Genomic DNA, 21,150 nt, shown 5'->3' on the forward strand with positions numbered 1-21,150 from the left:
GGCAGGTTTAATTTGGCGAAGTATTGAAGTTGAAGTTTTTTTAAAGAGACAGTACTTGGATTATCGAATGGTCGAATATTCGAAAGTAAATTCAAAGTCGTAGTATCCTATTCAATGGTCGAAGTATCCAAAAAATTACTTTGAATTTCGAAATTTTTTTGCTTAGAAAATTCCCTCGATAAATCGACCCTTGATAAATCTTCCCCTAAAAGTATTGTATTCTACATTGATTATAGGCCATTAGCTTTGAGGAACCCAGCATGGCAGATTGGCAGCCAACACTGTTGCAAATACTGTTTCAGTTTCTGAAGTTTTTGAAACCATCTTATCTTTGTTGTGTTTGTATCCTTTTAACACCCTGTTACTTAGAGAAATTGTTCCTGTTTGAATGATATGGAAGGGGGGTAGTATTTTCAACATATCTGTAAACAGCTCTGTTATAAGTCTGCTTCATAACAATAAATCCCAGCTAATTGGCAAGTGCACAAAAATCTTTATAAATGCTGGCGTTTTTAATGCGACTGCAACTTTTTTTTTAACTGCATTTTAAATCTCGTGTTTAAGTCCTCCTGTCAAATTATCTTTCATTTAAAGCCAATAAACTGAGACAGTTAGCCAAGGCCTATCACTTTCTTATTGGCAAGAGACAGATTGTTCTATAGTGAACAGACAAAAATTCTTGGAAGAATGAACTTAAATATGAAAATTAAAATAGTGTGGAAAAAATAAATGAATAAGATCATTAAAAAATGAATAAATTAATAAAAGAGGAAGAAAAAAAAATAAAAGCTTATACAGGGACCCTCAAATGGCACATATTGGGTATTAACACATTAGAAATATATATAATTAAACTGCATACAAAAATAACATATATAGATTGATTGTTTTGCCTTTAATAAGGATTAAGTACATCCTAGCTAGGATCAAGTACAAGGTACTGTGTATTATTCCAGAGAAAAAGAAAATCTATTTTAAAAATCTGAATTGTTGGATTAAAACGGAGTCTAGAGGGGATTGACCCCATAATTTGGAGCTTTCTGGATAATACGTTTGTGGATGACCGATCCCGTATCTGTACAGGTATAGGATCCCTTATCCGGAAACCCGATATCGAGAAAGCTCCGAATTACAGAATGACTGTCTCCCATAGACTCTATTTTATCGAAATAATCCAATGATTTCCCTTTTCTTTGTAATAATAAAACAGTAGCTTGTACTTGATCCCAACTAAGATATAATTAATCCTTATTGGAAGCAAAACCAGCCTATTGGGTTTATTTAATGTTTAAAGGGATTTCTAGTAGACTTAAGGCATGAAGACCCAAATTACGGAAAGATCCGTTATCCGGAAAACCCCAGGTCCCGAGCATTCTGGATAACAGGTCCCATACCTGTACAATGAAAACATATTTTGAAGCACACACTAAAGATAAAATAATGCATCCATCATTTAACTCATCATCATTATCAATCATCCATCATTATGGGGCAGGGATTTCTCCCTTTCGGACTGAGACCCAAAATCCAATTACGTTTAGGGTGGGTCACTACAGCTGAATACAATATACATAACCAAACTTTGGGCCTCACTGAATTTGTGTGGGTCCCCTGAGAAAAAGCTTTAAAACCCCCTATAGGGGAAAAACAAAATAAATGACTTGTCCACTTGATATCAAGCATACATAACCTAGTGCCAGTTTTTGTACTTCTCACCATGATCACCTTATCCAATAAATAAGAAAACAGAAATGCAGTAATGTGATAGAACGCATCCTCGTTTTGTGCCTGTATAGAAGTATTTTAATGAGTTATTTTAGCCAGCCTGTGTCTGCCCATTACTAACTATTTTTTTAGTGATTATATCAGTACGTTATTTGGAAAATATTTTGACCGTCTTATTTTGGACTGCTTTTGCAGGTATATATTTTATTTAAAAAACAAAATGCCAAAAAATAACTTTCATTCCCCAAGTCCTCTGGACAGGTTGGAATTAAATGAAACTGTAAATCACTCTATGATTTGACTATAATAGTTCACATAACGATAAGTATAATAAATCTGACAAGTGAAGTTAAACCCATAGGAATTATGAGGTTATTTGAGGATGTTTTCCACTTTAAATGTGGTTTTGTTTAAGAGTTCATACAGGGGAACAGTGTGAGAGAGACCATTGTCTCCCAAAGATTTTCCCTTTTCCCCAGACACGGTTTAAAGATCTGGGCTCTTTTCCTCTCCAAACACTGTTGTCCTGGTATAGAGAGTGGGGGGCAGTAATTAGCATAGGCTCATCACAAAAGATGTTACATCTGAGATACTGCTAAAGTCTGGAAAGATGCCTCTTATTCCTAAACTCTTCTATTTTAGACCAATTATGTGACTGAGCTGAAGACTGGCCAAAAGCTGAATGTATGGTTTCAGAAAGACAGTGTCACTGTTGCCTCTTACTATATAGGGATGGGATACTTTATCCAGAAACCAGTTATCCAGAAAGCTCCGAATTACGGCAAGGCGATTTCCCATAGACTCCATTATAATCAAATTATCCAAATTTTTAAAAAAAATATTTCCTTTTTCTCTGTAATAATAAAACAGTAGCTTGTACTTGATCCAAACTAAGATTTAATTAATCCAGCCTATTGGGTTTATTTAATGTTTACATGATTTTCTAGTAGACCTAGTCTAGTCTAGTGTCCATACATGGGCTGATAAAACAAACCGTGTCGGCAGCTTATTGGCCCGTGTATGGGGCCCCCCGATGGGCTTCACCGATTGACATCTGGCCGTCCGATCGCGGCCGCATCTATTCGTTGATGCGGTCCTGTGATCCGACCGCCCATTACTATTCGTTAGGATCCGATCGTTGGGCCCTAGGGCCCACGATCGGATCAGCCCGATATTGCCCACCTCAAGGTGAGCATATCGGGGAGAGATCCGCTCGTTTGGCGACATCATGTATGGCCACCTTAAAGGTATGAAGATCCAAATTACAGAAAGATCCGTTGTCTGGACAACCCCAGGTCCTGAGCATTCTGGATAACAGGTCCCTTACCTGTATTTGACATGCGCTCTGTGGGATCTGTCTGAGGTTCAGTTCCCTTGTCCATTTTTGGACCTCCTAAAGACAGTGCTGTGTATATGAGCATTAAATATTAATTGTGTGATGCACAGCTCTCATTAAATGATGGCATTGAATCTCTATAAGTGGTAGAATAGAATACCAAAAACTAGCTTTAGTATGAACAGCTGTCATGTGAGACAAATTAAAAAAGTAGTGGACGAGTTTAGAATATATGGATGCTCCAACTTAGCTCATTTAAAGACAGTGTCGGACTGGGACACCAGGGGCCCACCCAAAAACCTTTGACCAGGGGCCCACCAATTAATCTTAGACAAGGGGCCCACTCTCAGTACTATTATTCTTCCTCTACTCACTCAACCTCTATTCTCCTAGTCTCTTTTCTTTACACACTATAATCTATTATTCCATCTATTTAGCCTCTTTGTTCTCATAGAAATAGGGAATAGCCATAAAATAGGTCAAATGTTTTGAAGCAGGAGGGCCCCCTGACACCGTGGCCCACCGGGAGTTTTCCTGGTATCCCGGTGGGCCAATCCGACATTGTTTAAAGAAATATTTTTTTTAATGAGCTGCCATTTTATATATTAATTCTTGATACAATTGGGTTTATTACCTTTGCCTAGCTAAGCTTTCTCTTAATCATTCAAATGATCTGAGTCTGATACGAGTCTTCATGTTTTACTCGTAAGAGTTTAAAGCTACGGTCACATGTTACGTTTTTTTCCAGAGCCAAAAAAAAAAAGCTAAAATCACATGTGGGTGTTATTTGGCTGGCAAGGTAAAGGGCTGGAATCAGCTTTTTTTAGTCACTGGCAAAAATGCCATGTGACATCTATAAACGGGAATTGTTATAAAAATTATGTAAGAATTAGGTATAGAATCTATTATCTGAAATGTTTGGGAGCTGAGGTTTTCCAGATAAGGGGCCCTTCCGTTTGAATCACCAATTCCTTAAGTCGGTTAAAAATCATTAACATTAAAGAAATCCGATTGGATTGTTTTTCCCCAAAATAGATTCAATATAGATAGTGTTGAACTTTTTACAAGGTAGGTGTATGTGTATATGTGTATATGTGAGTGTATACGATATTAGTGCTGGGGAAATACCAAGCGATAGTCTCAAAATGTCATTGTCTTCTAATGGTTAAGAGCTTTTAATTATTTATATCTTCATGAGAAACTGATTTTTTAGTGGCCACATCCCTTATGTATGTTAGCTGTGTGCAGTTAAGTAAACACAGAGCACACTAATCCATACTCTCTAATGGCATAACATTGCCATATATAGTTTGGTTCAGCCCTTGTACCCATCAGCACTGTTTGGCTTGTGTGGATGTTGGTGGGATAGAAATCTGCATTTCCAGCAATTGGGGAGGCCATGACTCATAGGGCCAATATTTAGACAGTTTGACAGATTCTTTAGACCTGGAAGCACCATGCTATTCATCAGAATGCTCACTTGTTATGTTTGGATTTTCTTCACCCAGGGAGGAGTGTTACAGAAAATAATAAATGGGCAGTATACATGTTCTCAGCTGTGTGTAAGGTGACTGATATCACACTGGCCCAAACAATATTCAGGGAGAAAGATCAGTTGGGTTCTGTAAAGGTTTAGCCAGTATATGGCTACCCTTCACAATAGAGATTCTATAAATGATATAAAAAGCATTTACTATACTTAACTCATTCACTGGTAATGCGTTATCAGGGGTGTAATTATAGGAAGCAGACCCTGTGGCTGCAGGGGGGCCCAGGAGGTATAGGTGCCCCATGAGGCCCTAAATAATGAGCAATTTCAACATATATTGGTTAAAAAGGACAACCTCTGGTTATTGGAGGCCCTAAAATGAATTTGCTGTAGGGCTCAGTAAAGTCTAGTTACGCCACTGTGCGTTATAGTTATATATGTGAGTGTATAGGTAGGTCTGCATAAGTATGTGTGTATACTGGGGTTCATTTCAGGCAGGGGTTAAACTTGTTTGACTTTGTTAGTTGTTTCTCTATCTTCAAAGGGATTCTGTCATTTTATGATGTATTTTTTATTTATAAATTACACGGCAAATAATTCACTCTTCAATATAAAATTTAATTACTGAACCAGCAAGTGTATTTTTTTTAAGTTGTAATATTGGTGTGTAGGCACCATCTCAGGTCATTTTGCCTTGTCATGTGCTTTCATAAAGAGCCAGCACTTTAAGATGAAACTGCTTTCTGGCAGGCTGTTGTTTCTCCTACTCAATGTAACTGAATGTGTCTCAATGGGACCTGGATTTTACTATTGAGTGTTGTTCTTAGATCTACCAGGCAGCTGTTATCTTGTGTTAGGGAGCTTGTTACCTTCCCATTGTTCTGTTGTTAGGCTGCTGGGGAGGAAAGGGAGGGGGATGATTTCACTCCAACTTGCAGTACAGCAGTAAAGAGTGACTGGGGCAACTGGGAAACTGACAATTTGTCTAGCCCCATGTCCGATTTCAAAATTAAATGTAAAAAAATCTGTTTGCTCTTTTGAGAAATGGATTTCAGTGCAGAATTAACTATTAACTTATGCGTTTTGAAAAGAAAAACATTTTTTCCCCATGACAGTATCCCTTTAAAGGAGAAGGAAAGGCAAAAATGAATACCTATTTCCCTGTAATCTACTCCCCAAGACCTACCAAATCGCTATGTTTGTAACTCACATATATTAATCCTATCGTGTATAATCCATCTGCTTCTTCTGCTTGCATAATCAGACACACAGGCGCCATATTAGTAAGGTAGCGTAGGCTTCCTAGTCTTCTTCACCTTACTGCGCATGCACACATTTCACTCCCTTCCCGTACTGCTTCTGTTACACAGCAGACAGTTGTTCCCGGCCCCTTCAGCCTGCTTGGCAAGGGAGAGGGCTGATTTAGCAAAGTAAAATCCAGGAAACCAAGACGTAAATCCCAGTAATAGACCCCATACAAATGCATATGCAAATGACAGCTCCCCAGTACATGCGCATAACAACTGAATTATGCCCAATGCGCTTCAAGGCTGCCTCGGGCAGCAGGGAGCAAGAGCCTGAAAAAAAAGTGACGTCACCCAACTCACATGCTGCAGTGTTCAGACAGCTTAGCTGCTTCTACATGAGACCACAGAGGAATCTTTAAAAACGGTCAGTGATTTCTATGTCCACAGGACTTCGTTTAGAAGGCTATTTCTGTTTTGACTTTCCTTCTCCTTTAAAGGACCAGTAACATCAAAAAATGAAATTGTTTTAAAGTAATAAGAATATAATGCAGTGTTGCCCTGCACTAGTAAAACTGTTGTGTTTGCTTCAGAAACACTATTATTGTTTATATAAATAAGCTGCTGTGTTACAAGTTACACAGCAGATAGCAGATAAGCTCTGTAGAACATAATGTTATCTGTTATCCACTATTTATCCTGTGCCATTTAGACGTTTTTCAATTTCCGCCATTGCTACTCAGCAGCTTGTTTATATGAACTATAGTAGTGTTTCTGAAGCAAATAGATCAGTTTTACCAGTGCAGGGCAACAGTACATGATATTTTCACTACTTTAAAACACTTTCAGTTTTTGATGTTACTGTTCCTTTAAGTAAGTCATTCGAGTCACCTTCCAACTCCAAGATCAAGCTGTCCTATTTGCTGGAGAGCAAAGGGAACCCCCACCTGGTAAAGAAAGTTGCAAAAACACAAATATTGTGTAACAATTATGCATTTCATGACATATTTCAAGGGTACATAATACTTCTTTCACTGCATATTTCAGCCTGTGGCCCGTTAGCAGTTCTTGAACTACATACTGAATGTCAGCAGCCTGCAGACTTGGCTAACATTTTGCTGTCTCATAAACCAACTTTGCTGTTGGGGGCATGGATCTTTCCTCATGTTTTATTACTTGTATTTTTTTCTGTTAGGCAGTGTTTTATTGTTAGAAATGATGTGTATAAACAACAGCTCTTCACTTCAGAGATTAACAATGTGCAATTGTACAATGTGAGATAGGGTTGAATATAGAATAGAATAGAACATAGAATATTTCCTTTCTGGCATGGTGCCTGACTGCAGTTGTCAATGCAGTTGCTACAACTTATGCTTAGGACATTGTTTACTAGACGTGATGGTCTTTTAACCATATCTGCCAAGGGAGTTAGGGGCACTGGCATTATGGAACATTTCTAGAGCTAAGTAGTGTTGCTGCCCAAGGCAATACTTACCTACAATCCTTCCCCCTGCACCCACTTACAATCAACCACTAACTGCCAATGCTGAACCTTCCTGACTGTCACATCACTGCATCCTCTTCTGCTGGTGTGTTTTTCTGTCTGCTAGTCTCCGACTTCACTCAAAATTGTGCCCCTCTGGCTCTCTACAACTACACAACTAAGCACTTACCTGCCCCTTATTCAGGCCCTAAACTTTCACTCCCTGCAGGGCAAAAAATACTTTATCACAAGGGTTTATATTACTACATTCACCTTGTAATTAGTAGGGTGTGTTGGCCTACAGCCTGCCAAGAAGAGCTACCCCACACCACTAGTAATAACACCTATTCTGTTATTGCAGAGCAGGCTCATTAATGTTCAACACTTATGACAAACGCAACAATTTCCTGCTCGGCGGTGGAATTAACTAATATTAAAATGGTGTTGAACGGAAGCCATGTTTATGCAGCTTCTGGAGGCACCAGCACATAGAGGAGAATATGGGGATTTATTGGTACCATAGCCCTCAAATCTAGTAAACATCAACGGAGGATGGAGAAGACCTCTCTTTATTTTAAGCGTTTTATATTATTCATTTATTTTTTGGCATGTTGCATAAAATGCTACAAATGTTATTAAAAACCTATCTTTTTTTTTTTTTTTATTGCAGGACAATATAACATTATTTCTAAGAGGTTGCAAAGAGCTTGGGCTGAAAGAATCTCAGCTGTTTGACCCAGGTGACCTACAGGACACAGCTAACAGGACAACAGGCAGGTAAGTGATTGGTTACCATCACAAATCTGTGTTGTAAGTGTTGCTATTCTCAGCCCTGCAGTGGTTGCCCAACAAATGCACATCCTCTATTGTTTGGTCTACTTCTGATGATAAAGGTTTAATTTAAAATAGGCTTTACAGTTCACCAAATTGCATTTTTTAAAAAGCCCCAGTGTTACTACACTTTCTTGAAAGATGACCAGAAGCTACTTACCTCCTTGATCCACCATAAGCGGTTATTTATCAAAGTTCAATTTTATCTCAACATTTTCTGCTACAAATCTGCTCTGGTTTTTTATGCTTATTTTTTATTAAGTTTTCCCAAAAATTTGCTTTGCGGGAAAATAAATCTGATTCCTCGTGGGAAGGCGTGCCAGTTTCGCACACATATTTTGCACATAGCGAACTACTATTGGCATGGAAAGCTCACATACAAATCATAAATTTACCTAAAAAACAAACTGTAAGGCCAGTACACTTATAAGCATCAGGTCTTCCATAAGAACATTCCGTTATGTCCACATACTAGCAGCTATCTGGTTGTTGTGATTCTCAGCATCCTCAAACAACCAGTTGGGAAACGTAATTTTAGAATGTGAAACATTGTTTCCAAGGGACCTGTCTGAGGGTGAGGGGCACAGAGTAGGCAGCCTATCGGCACTGTCCTAAAATTGGCACTGCCACCTAGGTCAGGCAAAACATATTGGTGTTCACATATTCCTGTGAAACTGCAGCATACAATTTAGTCATTTTTCTCAACATGTATCATGTTAGGGGAGGGGAGTTGTCACTGTGCTTGCTTTTTAAAAAGATATAGCTTCCGCTGCTTTCTCAAGCATTAGAAGTCACACATTGTATCATTCCCTTGCTGGCAGGAGAAGAGAACAATCTGTTCATATAAAATTGACTTTATCAAGGGATAAAGTGCCATAATCTTATATTTTCCTGCATTGGCAAAGAATCCTTTTCTTGTTATATGTCAGTGTAGTTTTCAAATAAAGAAGAGATCTGAGATAAGGTTCAAGTATGGAACCTTGTTGTAATAAAAGAAACTCACCCTGGTGGTCTAGGGGTGCAGCGGGGACGCCCGCCGCGCTGCTCCTCTCTCTGCCCTGTCACTGCTTCTTAGGGCGCGCGTACCAGCGTCTTATCTTCTTTATAGACATGGACGCGCTGGCGTGATGACGAAATTCAAACGCTCAAAAGGGGATTTTGGCTTGTAGATCATTGCCTGTGATAGGAATTTGTTCCTGAAGCTTTCTGAGCATTTGCTATCCTGTTTTGAACCTGTTTTGAACCTGTTTTGATTCCTGTTGTGACCCCTGTCTGGCTTTTTGACTATTCTGACCTCTGGATTCTGACCTTTGCCTGAATACCGACTACTCCTTCTGCTTAACCCTTCTGATTGACTTCCTGGTTTGACCCTTGCCTGACTGACTACATTTGCTCTCTGCCTGCCCCGGCCTGATCTGACTACTCTATTGCCTAATGCCTTGTACTACGACCTTCAGCCCAAAGACTCTCATTAACAGTCGTGCCCTTCTGCCTATCCAGAACATCTGGCCTTGCACCTCTCGTTTAAAGGGATACTGTCATTGGAAAACATGTTTTTTCAAAACGCATCAGTTAATAGTGCTACTCCAGCAGAATTCTGCACTGAAATCCATTTCTCAAAAGAGCAAACAGATTTTTTTATATTCAATTTTGAAATCTGACATGGGTCTTCAATTTCCCAACTGCCCCTGGTCATGTGACTTGTGCCTGCACTTTAGGAGAGAAATGCTTTCTGGCAGGCTGCTGTTTTTCCTTCTCAATGTAACTGAATGTGTCTCAGTGGGACATGGGTTTTTACTATTGAGTGTTGTTCTTAGATCTACCAGGAAGTAGTTATCTTGTGTTGGGGAGCTGTTATCTGGTTACCTTACCATTGTTCTTTTGTTTGGCTGCTGGGGGGGAAAGGTAGGGAGGTGATATCACTCCAACTTGCAGTACAGCAGTAAAGAGTGATTGAAGTTTATCAGAGCACAAGTCACATGACTTGGGGCAGCTGGGAAATTGACAATATGTCTAGCCCCATGTCAGATTTAAAAATTGAATTAAAAAAAATCTGTTTGCTCTTTTGAGATATGGATTTCAGTGCAGAATACTACTGGAGTAGCACTATTAACTGATTCATTTTGAAAAAAAAGTTTTTCCCATGACAGTATCCCTTTAAGTCCTGGTGGTATCCAAGTAGCTGAGGGCTCCTCCCGAGGCCAAAGGCGGTCACACTACAGGTGAAGCATGAGCCAAGACCAGGGTGCTTGGCATTTGTTCTGGTGTTGGGTGCCGACCGTGACACTTGTATTGCCTAAAATGTACGTACGCTGTGCCCCTTTTCCACTAGATAAAAATAATTAGGAGAGAGAGAGAAAAGCACCACGCTTCTATCAAGTACTATAAATGATCTCCCAAAAGTTAAGTATTGATTCACCTTGAGAAAGCTAACTTTGCGAAACGCGCGTTGGTGGATTTTTGCTTAACATATTGGTTTTAATACTGTTGAAGCTTTAGATACTATAATTTGGAATTGGTCAAGTGGGGTGGCATTTAGTTTAACCCATCGCTCAGTTCAACTTATCCTCCTCTTCTCTATTGCACTCCTGCACTGGAACTCCAAGGTCACTGCACTTTATGTTAATTGATTACAATTAAGTCATTATATTATGTACTTTATATAGCCATTAATTAATTGTTTTGTAAAATCACCTTAAGGCACTGATTAGTTGATTTGCAATTAAAAACTAAATGAACTGAATCAATTGCACATGTACTTTAAAGGAAATCTCAGGTTTAAGTGAAAGTTGACTACTGATCATTAAGGTGGTTGAATTGGTGTTGTGGCACAATTGGTATTTTATCGATTCTCAAACTCCTGTGGTTGTTGGTTTTTGGAATTAGAAAGATAATTACTTTTGGGAGACCATTTATAGTACTTGATAGAAGCATGGTGCTTTACTCTCTCTCCTAATTCATTTTATTCTGCCACACTGATTTAAAATCAGACCTCCGCCATAATCAAGTGGATAAATTATAAGTAGATAATCAAGGGTATCATCTGTTCCTTTAAATTTACCTTTTCCACTAGATGTCATTCAGTAATTGCAAAAGAGAAGAATATAAGGACAGACACCCTTAGATGCAGTTGGCAAGAGCATTTAAAGCATATGGCTGCTTTGCTGCACACTGAAACAATACATCAAGCTTTCTGGCACTTGCATTAATTGATAAACTGCACTTCCCTGTATGATGCTACTGTACTTCTAAGGACTAAATTCTGGGACATGCCCCTCACTCCTTTGTAACAATCAGATGGACCAGAGAATATCTATGGGAATCTCAAATAAAGGTGATATTAAATAAAAATATGGTGCCATATATCATTTATAATACACAAAAGCCATGAATATCTTGTAAATTATATCCTTATAAACGGTGAGTTCTGATGTCATCAGTTATAAACGGTGAGTTCTGATGTCATTTCTGTCACATGACTCACTGAAACTTGTGTTTTATAATAAATAAAGTTTCTCGGAGTTTCATGACCTTTGGCCTCGTGTTTTTATATGGTCATGAAACTCCTCGGTAACTTATAATATCCTTATATTTTACAAGAGGGGGTACTTTATTCACTATATCATGCACAACGCAATGTCCCTCTTTAGATATTACTCTTTGGAACTTTAGATTCAGCAGGGGTATAGTTTATATAATATAACTTATCAAAAGAAAAAAAAACTACGTACAACTGCATTATGCTCTCACTACCGACACTGGGTAGGTGACCCCAAAATATAGGGCGATTCTAGGACCAGGTTGTTAGTCATGGGGCTACTTTACTCCCAGCTTTTAAAAAGCAGCCCCATAATACAGTTAAATAACATTGTTGTTGGTGTATGTTTCCCCTTTTCTTTCTTTTTGATTCCCACCTAAACATTAATTTTAGAGCAAATTCTCAAAGTGCTTTTTTTTTTTTAAAAAAAATATTCAGGCAAGGTTTATTAACACAAAAAAGAAAAACACATACATTCAGTGTTCAAGTACAATGTTCATGAATATCCTTTGGTTTTGTGTTTGGGACTCTTCAGTGATTAGCACTTTGCATATCCCACTGCATACAGTATCTTGTTATTATTCATTGTTATTATTCACCTTCTGTTATAATGTTTTTGTTATATGCCACACTAAACAGTATTTAGTGTTGGAATTTGTCAGCTTAAGTAATGTGTTTAATATTGCTTACTGTTTTTATTATTCTCTTTAACCCCCAGGACTTCAGATTGCAACAGAAAACTAAGGAATGTGAGTATAAGAAATATTTATTATAATGTGATGATCTAGAATATGTCAACACTGTATAAATTAGGGATGCACCGAATCCAGGATTCGGCCTTTCTTAGCAGGATTCGGCCGAACCGAATCCTAATTTGCATATGCAAATTATGGGCAGGGAGGAAAGTCGCGTGACTTTTTGTCACAAAATAAGGAAGTAAAAAATGTTTTCCCCTTCCCACCCAAATTTGCATATGCAAATTAGGGTTCTGTTTGGTATTCGGCCGAATCCAAAATACTGGATTCGGTGAATCCCTAGTATAAATAAAGGTTAATAATATTGTTTTTTTCCTTTTCTAAATACTCCAGGAACTATATTAGATGAGGGCCCTGGCATAGTTAGTTCCATGAGTGTTCAGAACAGTAAATAACTTTTGTGTCTTTGATACCTCGGTTCCCACTAATCAAAAGAGCGCTACATTCCTTTCCACACAATGCCATGGGAATTCCGGATTTCTCTGATAAAAGAGCTGCAAAAGTAAAAAAAGAATTTATCTTGCTATCATCCAAAAAGAGACAGAAAACAACATTATTTATTCTATCTGATCCAAATCTGCTCAGTGTGCAGTAAGTCACTAGAAGGAATACAGGAGGATACTGCAGGACATGTAATTGGAGCTGATTTTTATTTATAAACTAGATACATATATTTTCCCACTTTATCATGTAGCACAGAGACCGAGATCAGAGAGGAAGCATTGCGTTAAAATCTTTTTTTTTCATTGGGCATCACTGAAGGGTATTTTATAGATTATTAATATAAGTGGCACTGGGACTGGATTTGGCAGCAACCAACTCTCCTTCCATTTCAGCTCTGCTTTGCCTCTTTTTACCTGTTGTATACAGTGTTGGACTGGGACAACAGGGGCCCACCCAAAAACCTTAGACCAGGGGCCCACCAAAAAAAATTAGACAAGGGGCCCACTCTCAGTACTATTATTCTAGCCTATTGAGTTTATTTAATGTTTACGTGATTTTCGAGTAGACTTAAGGTATGAAGATCCAAATTACGGAAACATCCGTTATCCGGAAAACCCCAGGTCACAAACATTCTGGATAACAAGACCTGTACCTGTACCTATACAGAAGTTATGGGGCATTGCACTCTCCTGTTGGCATTTAATCAGGGCCATATACAGAGCTATAACTGTAAACTGTAGCAGTGAGGGAAACACTGCTTCACTATAGTGTGTTACTTATATTGGTTTTTAAACACATCTCCCACATTGTGCAGGGTTGTTCAAAAAAAAAATAAATTGGGTTGCGACTGCACCCTGGCCCGTTGGAGAAATGATGGCGTCTCATCACGGGTGAAACTGCATGCTTACTCTAGTCTTGGGTGCACTTTTGGAGTGGAGGGAGTCAATGGTAGTTATGCTGCTGTGGGTGCTAATGCTCCCACTATTTCTACCACTTCCTTTTAGTGTTCCCACTTCACCTTGGTTGAGTCTGGGATCACCTCATTTGACCAGCTTGTTAAAATACAGAAGCTGACAGTTTTATACATATTGGGGTTTGGATTCATGCTATTTTTAAAATATTAAATTCTCCTTTTGTTTTATTTAGATTGTCTGCCATTGCCAGATTGTTTTAATTTGTAAGAAAAATGTACTGTTCTAGAGATGTAGGTTGTCTCCCCTGCTGGCAAACACAAGGGATCTTGGCATTAAAGAGCATTAGATGATGTGCTGTAATTCCTCTCTCGGAGATTGTGGGGTAAAGTCAGTAATGTACGGTTGTGGATTATTAATGTATTCCTGCATTGCAAATGTAGTGCCCTGCCAGAACTGTCATTTTCAATGTAAAATACTACCCGATGTTTGACTTCACACTTTCCAACCAGTGTGCACATTTGTCAGCAGGAATGTTTTACAAATGGATTGAGATCTAATCCAATTTCATGTAATTTTCTGTTGATTTATGCCTGAAGAGGTACTAATGACTGTAATTGTCTAGCGGAAGGGGGAACAAACCCTGCGAGTTAGCTTAGTGTGAGTGATGGAGTGCAGCCCGACATTTAAATGGTCCTGCCTGCTCCACTCGCTGTACGTTGTTTATTTTCATGGAAGGCGTCCACATAAACCTCCAGAGTTGCCAATGTATTTATGTGAAAAAAATCTACAGCCTGGATATGGTAAATACAGGTGAAAAGGGTAACGTTTCATCCATCAGAACATGTCCGGATCTCTTTCAGGGGAAATCGGAGGCATTAAAAAGGCATAGATAGTTCAGACATACTAAGGCATTTTGATAAATTGTTGATTTCTTTGCCATTCCTGTTTAAAAGTGTTTCTCAGGTTGGAATGCTGGTTAATTTAAATAGGGGTGGGGGAGTGTCAGGCTTTTTTTGGGCTACTTAAAAATTCTGTTCTAATGGGTTAAACACTCCCCAGTATATTGTCAATGACCCCTTATTAGTTAAAAGGTTAAAGATGTATGAAGAGAGAGTTCAGGTTAACATAGCTTCCTAACTTGCATTTAGGCAGGAGTCCCCTGAGGCACAGCTGTTCTAGGAACTTATGTTTTTAACGATAAACAAAGCTGCAATGGTGACATAACACTGTAAGCAGCAAGCAGGAGGACCAAAACAAGCTTCCCCATTGGCCTGAAGAACCAAAGAAAAAGTCAGGCAGTGCCTTGCATAAGTATTGATAAACCTGGAATTCAAATTGGGAGTTTTCGATCTGATTTGCATAACCTACTTAAAGGACTAAAGCAGTGTTCCCTAACCAGTGGCTTCCGAGCAACATGTTGCTCACCAACCCCTTGGACGTTGCTCTCAGTGGTCTGAAAGCAGGTTTTTTCATTTCTGTCTTGGAGGCAAGTTGTGGTTGCATTAAAAACAGTTGCACTGCCAAATAGTCTCATGTAAGCTGCCAGTCCACATTGGGGCTACCAAACAGCCTTTTTTGACAGCTACTGGAAAATGTTTCATGCTTGTGTTACTCCCCAACTCTTTTTATATCTGAATGTTGCTCACGGGTAAAAAAAAATGTTGGGGACCCCTGAACTAAAGTAATATGTAGACCATAGAACCCCTGTACAGGCCACACGCCTGAAATCCAGCAGCCATACTCGTAACAGCAGCCATGTTCCTGCTCATTTCCCCCTCTCCTGGACCTCCTGGTGGCTATGTTAGTCCACGTAATTTCCAGTCGCTGACTGACTGTGACAGCAATCCAGGCATTCAGTGCACAATCTATGTCCGCACCAGTCGGTCATGTAGTAGAGACTGTGGGCAAACAGTCATGGCAACAAAAGCACCAGCTATTGAACTAGCACATAATAATCATAATTTTCCCCACAATAGAACTCTGTGGCTCTTTTACCTCGAGGGGTTCTCTTTTTGTTGAATTTTATTGATAAATTAACTTTTCACCCATTTAAAATATACCCTACAAAGCTAAGCAACTGAGGACATGTTTTAACATTAGGACATGCCAAATTTCAGTTTCTCACACGCAAGCATGCCACCTATAATACTGTTTCATCGTTTTTTTTCTACCTAGTGCCATTGTAATTGCTTATATTGCAATAAATAAAGTCTACCATAACTAAAAATTTATAGGAACTATAATCTCTTTTTTATTGCACCACAGTGGACAAACCCTCCCTTTTTTATTCCTGACAACCTCTGGGGCACTCCATTCCATTCCACGAGTAACTCTGCATAACTTGGGTTTCATAAGAGACTGAGCCAGAGACTGAGCCAGTTGATGTAGAGAGCCTCAACTGTAACCTGCTCCACAAAAAGAGACAAATGTGCACATTTAAAACTGATAGGATCCACTATGAGCACAAAAGTTGGATGCCCATTTAGGCTAAGGCCACACTAGGCGATAGCGCCGCGATTTGACTCGCGGCGACTTTTCGCCGCGACTTTTCATCGCGACTTTTAAGCAATCGCTGGGGAAACTTTTGCGCTGGCGTCTATGGGGAATCGCGTATGGCGATTTTACACGATTCCCCATAGACGCCAGCGCAAAAGTTTCCCCAGCGATTACGGCTTAAAAGTCGCGGCGAAAAGTCGCCGCGAGTCAAAACGCGGCGCTATCGCCTAGTGTGGCCTTAGCCTTAAGCACCTTGCAAATGCTTGTGCCAGCTATTCCTACTTTAGGTGCAGGAGATGCAAATTGCATCATGTCCAAAGCAACGGACAGTAAATCCAAAGCTTCCTTTGTGTCTTGCAGCTTTAGGTGCTTGATGTTTAGGTGCTTATGTCCTACCCTTGTGCCATCACTTTCACCATAGAAGTAACTCTGTCCATTTGTGCTTGATTTACACACCAGTCCAAATCATAAGCATCTGCTGTATTAGGAGAAAAATAGGAAGAATTTGCACTTTCTTCAAATGGTTAAATCTGAGACATCAACAAGGTGCTTTAGGATTACTTAAAAACTCCACTTGAGCTGAAACAGAAGGGCCTTCTGCAGACTGACCTCACCCAGAGTTGCTGTTATCTTTGTCCTCACCTTGATAGAGCAGCTGTTCCATCCATTTGTCAAGTTGGGTGACACTGTCAGGCCGGTCCACCGTAAGCTTGCTGGCACCATGCAGTCTGCCTGTCACTGAACCTTTCATTGCAGGTATGCCATTGCTTACTTTTCTGCTCCCCAAGAGACTCTGCTTCCGGAAGCCTGATTCCACTTATTTTATGACTTGCTGTTAGTTTAGCAATTGCAGCAAAGCAGAAAGGATCAATCATCAAACACAAATGGGTGGATGTATTTTCCAGTGGTGCTTTCTATTCTGTTTCAACTGTTGTTTGGGAACCCCAGGGGCCAAGAGTTGAGGGATATTATTTAACGCTATTCTAAAGAAAAAAGCAGGAAAAAAAAACAATATGCCTTTATAAACAAACTGGGTTAATTCTGTTTTGGGACATTTAAGTGTTGGATAATCACTGTATTACTGTCTGTAAAATGTGGTATATGTACATTTCCCAGAATGTGAGATGCCCTAGTGTATCTTTGGTGCCCTGGTAGGTGTGGTCCTAGGAGGCCCAGTCTGCCACTGCCCACATGCTGTTGCCATGTGGGGTAACTAGCATGCAATAAAATTCGTTTTTATTTAATTATAGAGTGTGCTTTCCTCTTTTTTGATTTTCATGTATGATTTTCTGGAAACTACAGATGGGTAGTGTCCTGGAGGTTTAGCACCTCGCTTATGTTTACTTTTGTTAGTTTTTGATTTTGTATTGGGGAGTGTGCGCCTTCTACCTCTATGTTCTGTATATACTGCCCACATCTCATCCTATGTGACCTTCAAGCTGGGCTTTCTGCTGTGCCTAGGAGAATAATTTATATCCCCCCTTTAGCTATCTTAACCCCCCCACTACTACTCCAAGCCCCATAAAGCCGCAGCCTCACAGGGCCCTATGGTCATTATTCAGATATTTTGATTTTCCAGGGCTTAAAGGAGAACTAAAGCTTAACTAAAGAAGTAGCTAGAAATATTGTACATTATGTTTTTGGCTTCTGTACCCAGGCCCGGATTTGTGGCGAGGCCACAAAGGACCGGGCCTAGGGCAGCAAAATTTTAGGGGCAACATACCGCCCAGCCACATCCCTAAGGACCACTGGGGACTCAAAGCTCCCCAGTGCTCCTGTGCTTGAGAGCGCACGCACAGGGAGGGTGCGTGCACTACGGAGTCGGCGATAGGTCCATGCATCTTCGGGAGGAGGGGGTGTGCGCGCAAGAGGTGGCCAGTGCTAGCACCATGAGGCCTTGAAGTGCCAGCCCTGTCTGTACCAGCCTAAGGCAACCACAGCTCTTTAGCAGTGAAGATCTGTGTTTCCAAAGTCTCCAAAGATGCCCCAGTAGCTCCCCATCTTTTTTTCTGCTGATTCACTGCACATGCTCTGTGTTGCTGTCACTTACTGAGCTTAGAGACCCACTCACAATATACAGTACACATAGAATAGAAATGTCACAATATAAGGCTGATTAGTAATTAATACAGATAATAACTACATGGCAGCACAGAAACCAGTGCAATTAGCATCAGAATTTAATAATCAGCCTTGTAGCATCAGCTAATATTACAGACAAACCACATTTTCTGCTTGATAATTAGTGACGAGCCCTAAGCTTAGCTTCTCAACAGCTGCTCAGAGCCCACTGAGCATGTGAGTGTCAGACACTTTCCAAGATGGTGACCCCCTGTGACAAGTTTGAAGCCCTGGATCATTGCTGCTATTGACAAGCTGAAACTTTAGGCTGGTGCTATAGGTTCAGTATATAAAATATGACATTTTTAGCCACATTCAATTTTAGAGTTTAGTTTTCCTTTAACAGAATAAAATGGGGATATTATTTAGATAAGCTTTAAAGTATGAACTTCTGTATGAATCTTACATCAAGTATTGAACATAGAATATTCAGTACTAGTGCCTGACTGTCAGCTGGTATTGGTGTGTAAAGACTGGATTGGAACGCACAATGCTTACTTGAACTCTGACTTGCCTAATTTGTACATTGTCAGCGCTGCCTACTCAACTGTGACACAGACCTCTGAATACTTCATTAGCATCTTTTGTGACTGACTGCATGGAAAAGAGCAACGATTATTTAATAAAGCCACTGAATAACGATGACAACACATTTTGCTCTGTGGGTCAAGCTACCCCAGCTTAATCATGTTTGAAAGTGGGTGTTGCTCCCAAGCGGAACTCATCCATATTCTGCATAAAAATTCGGCAACTGGTTTTTTTTTTCCCTCAGCAATTTTTCTAGGGATGCACCGAATCTACTATTTGGGATTCGGCCGAATCACCGAATCCTTGGTGAAAGATTCGGCCGAATACCGAACCGAATCCTAATTTTCTATATGCAAATTAGGGGCAGGAAAGGAAAAAGTGGAAAAAATTCTTCTTTTGTGATGAAAAATCACAAAATTCCCTACTCGCCCCTAATTTACATATGCAAATTAGGATTCGGATTCGGTTCGGCCAGGCACAAGGATTCGGCCGAATCCTGGCCGAATCCTGGATTCGGTGCATCCCTAAATTTTTCCTTCCCTATTGGTGAAAAAAGTAATTTTGCAAGGAAAGGGGTGTTGTTAACTGTCCAAGAGCATTGACGCTACGCTGGGGAATAATTAAAATGCCAAACAACGTTGTTAAGTTCTGTAGCATTTTTCCCTTTAATAGATCACACCAGTGCTATGAATTTTCCTTATTCCCTGCTGAACTCTTTAGGTGTATAAATCACAATTCTAGGCTTATTAATGCAGCCTGTGACTGACACAGTATTTCTTGGTACAGGTACTCATCACCCTGTACTGGCTGGGGAGAACTGCAAACGGCTGCTCATCCTATAGTGGCACCAACCTGGACTTGAAAGAGTTTGAGGGATTGCTGGCACAAATGAGAAAAGTAAGTTTATTTTTATACCATTTTGTATCTATGCTTTACATTTGCTTTCATGTTATAGTTCTGTCCATTTTTCATATTGTACATACAGGTATAGATCCAGTGCGCGGGTGCCACCATACTGCTTAGTTCAACACATACATAAGGAATCTCATGGCTAGATTCTAATGAAGCATTTCATTGCTAAGCATTTTCTATTGCTTAGTAACATCAAGAACAAATTGAATGCATCCGTTAGACATAAGAGAAAACTAGGGTTAACTATAAAGTGCAGTGTAACCTGCTAAAACATATGCAACCCTGCCCTGCACTTTAGCATCCTGGGTATCATTCCAAACTGCAAAGACATGCGCTCCTCACCATGAATACAGCACTGCCAGCTTTCAGCATGTCTGCATTCACTAGGGGGGCTGGGGAGGGGGGACACTTAAAGCGGACCTGTCATCTAGACATAAAAGGTTGTACAATAAATGTCCTTTTCAATTTAAACATGACTTCTAAATTATTTTTCTTATTAACACATTCATAGCTTATGTAAACTCATTTAAAAATCTCAGCTGTCAATCAAATATTGCCTGCCCCTCCTCTATGCATTAGGATTTTTTTTTTGGAATTTTTACCGGGTCACAGGTCCCCTTTAAGCATCCCTCTATCCTGCCCATTAACTTGCTTGTCAGGCAGTGCCAGTGAGTGCAGAAAGCTTTGGAATGTGTCCTTTGCACCTGCCCCAACTCTTGAATCAGCCAATCAGGAGTAATTGTGGCCCCTCTGCCTCCCTGTAGCAGCCTTACTGATGCTACCCCCTCCAGTTTAGCGTCGGAAGAGGTCATGGGTGAGGGCTACTAAATGCAGAGAGCACAGAGAGGCCTCATATCCGCAGCAGCCCTGCAGCCAATAATAGCAGGCAAATGTTGTCATTGACTTCTTAACATCAGTGTGTTGGTTGCAGCCAGAAAAAAACATGTTATGTTGAGGAATTCTTAGTTAAATATATAAACAAATAAGGTGGCCATACACATAGAGATCTCTCCTCTAAATGCCCACCTTGAGGTGGGCGATATCGGACTGATCCTATCATGGGCCCTAGGGTCCAAAGATCAGATTATACGGGCGGTTTCATCACCGGAACGCATCAACGAACTGGAATTTTACCCCTGCGCAATTGACATCTAGCAGACTCTCGGCCAGATATTGATCGGGGAAGCCTGCCGGAGGGCCCCACACACAGGCCAATAAGCTGCCGACTCGGTCTGTCGGCAGCATTTATCGGCCTGTTTATGGCCATCTGAAATCTAGGGCCAGTCGGGGACTCGGGGCCATAATCAGCCTGCTGAAATCCACGGGTCGATTCC

At 40.1% G+C, this 21,150-nt stretch overlaps 1 protein-coding gene across 7 annotated transcripts in view; it reads left to right on the forward strand.

Annotated features, from left to right (window-relative positions):
* limch1.S (LIM and calponin homology domains 1 S homeolog) overlaps positions 1-21,150 on the forward strand; it is a 173,504-nt gene that overhangs the window by 88,382 nt on the left and 63,972 nt on the right. For all 7 annotated transcript variants that reach the window (XM_041579445.1, XM_041579446.1, XM_041579447.1 and 4 more), the window contains exons 4-6: positions 7,948-8,054; positions 12,365-12,395; positions 19,691-19,801. In XM_041579445.1, the coding sequence (XP_041435379.1) occupies positions 7,948-8,054; positions 12,365-12,395; positions 19,691-19,801 (249 nt within the window). The remainder of the gene's footprint in view (positions 1-7,947; positions 8,055-12,364; positions 12,396-19,690; positions 19,802-21,150) is intronic.

The sequence above is a fragment of the Xenopus laevis genome, chromosome 1S (assembly GCF_017654675.1).
Source record: "Xenopus laevis strain J_2021 chromosome 1S, Xenopus_laevis_v10.1, whole genome shotgun sequence".
NCBI classification, from domain to species: domain Eukaryota; kingdom Metazoa; phylum Chordata; class Amphibia; order Anura; family Pipidae; genus Xenopus; species Xenopus laevis.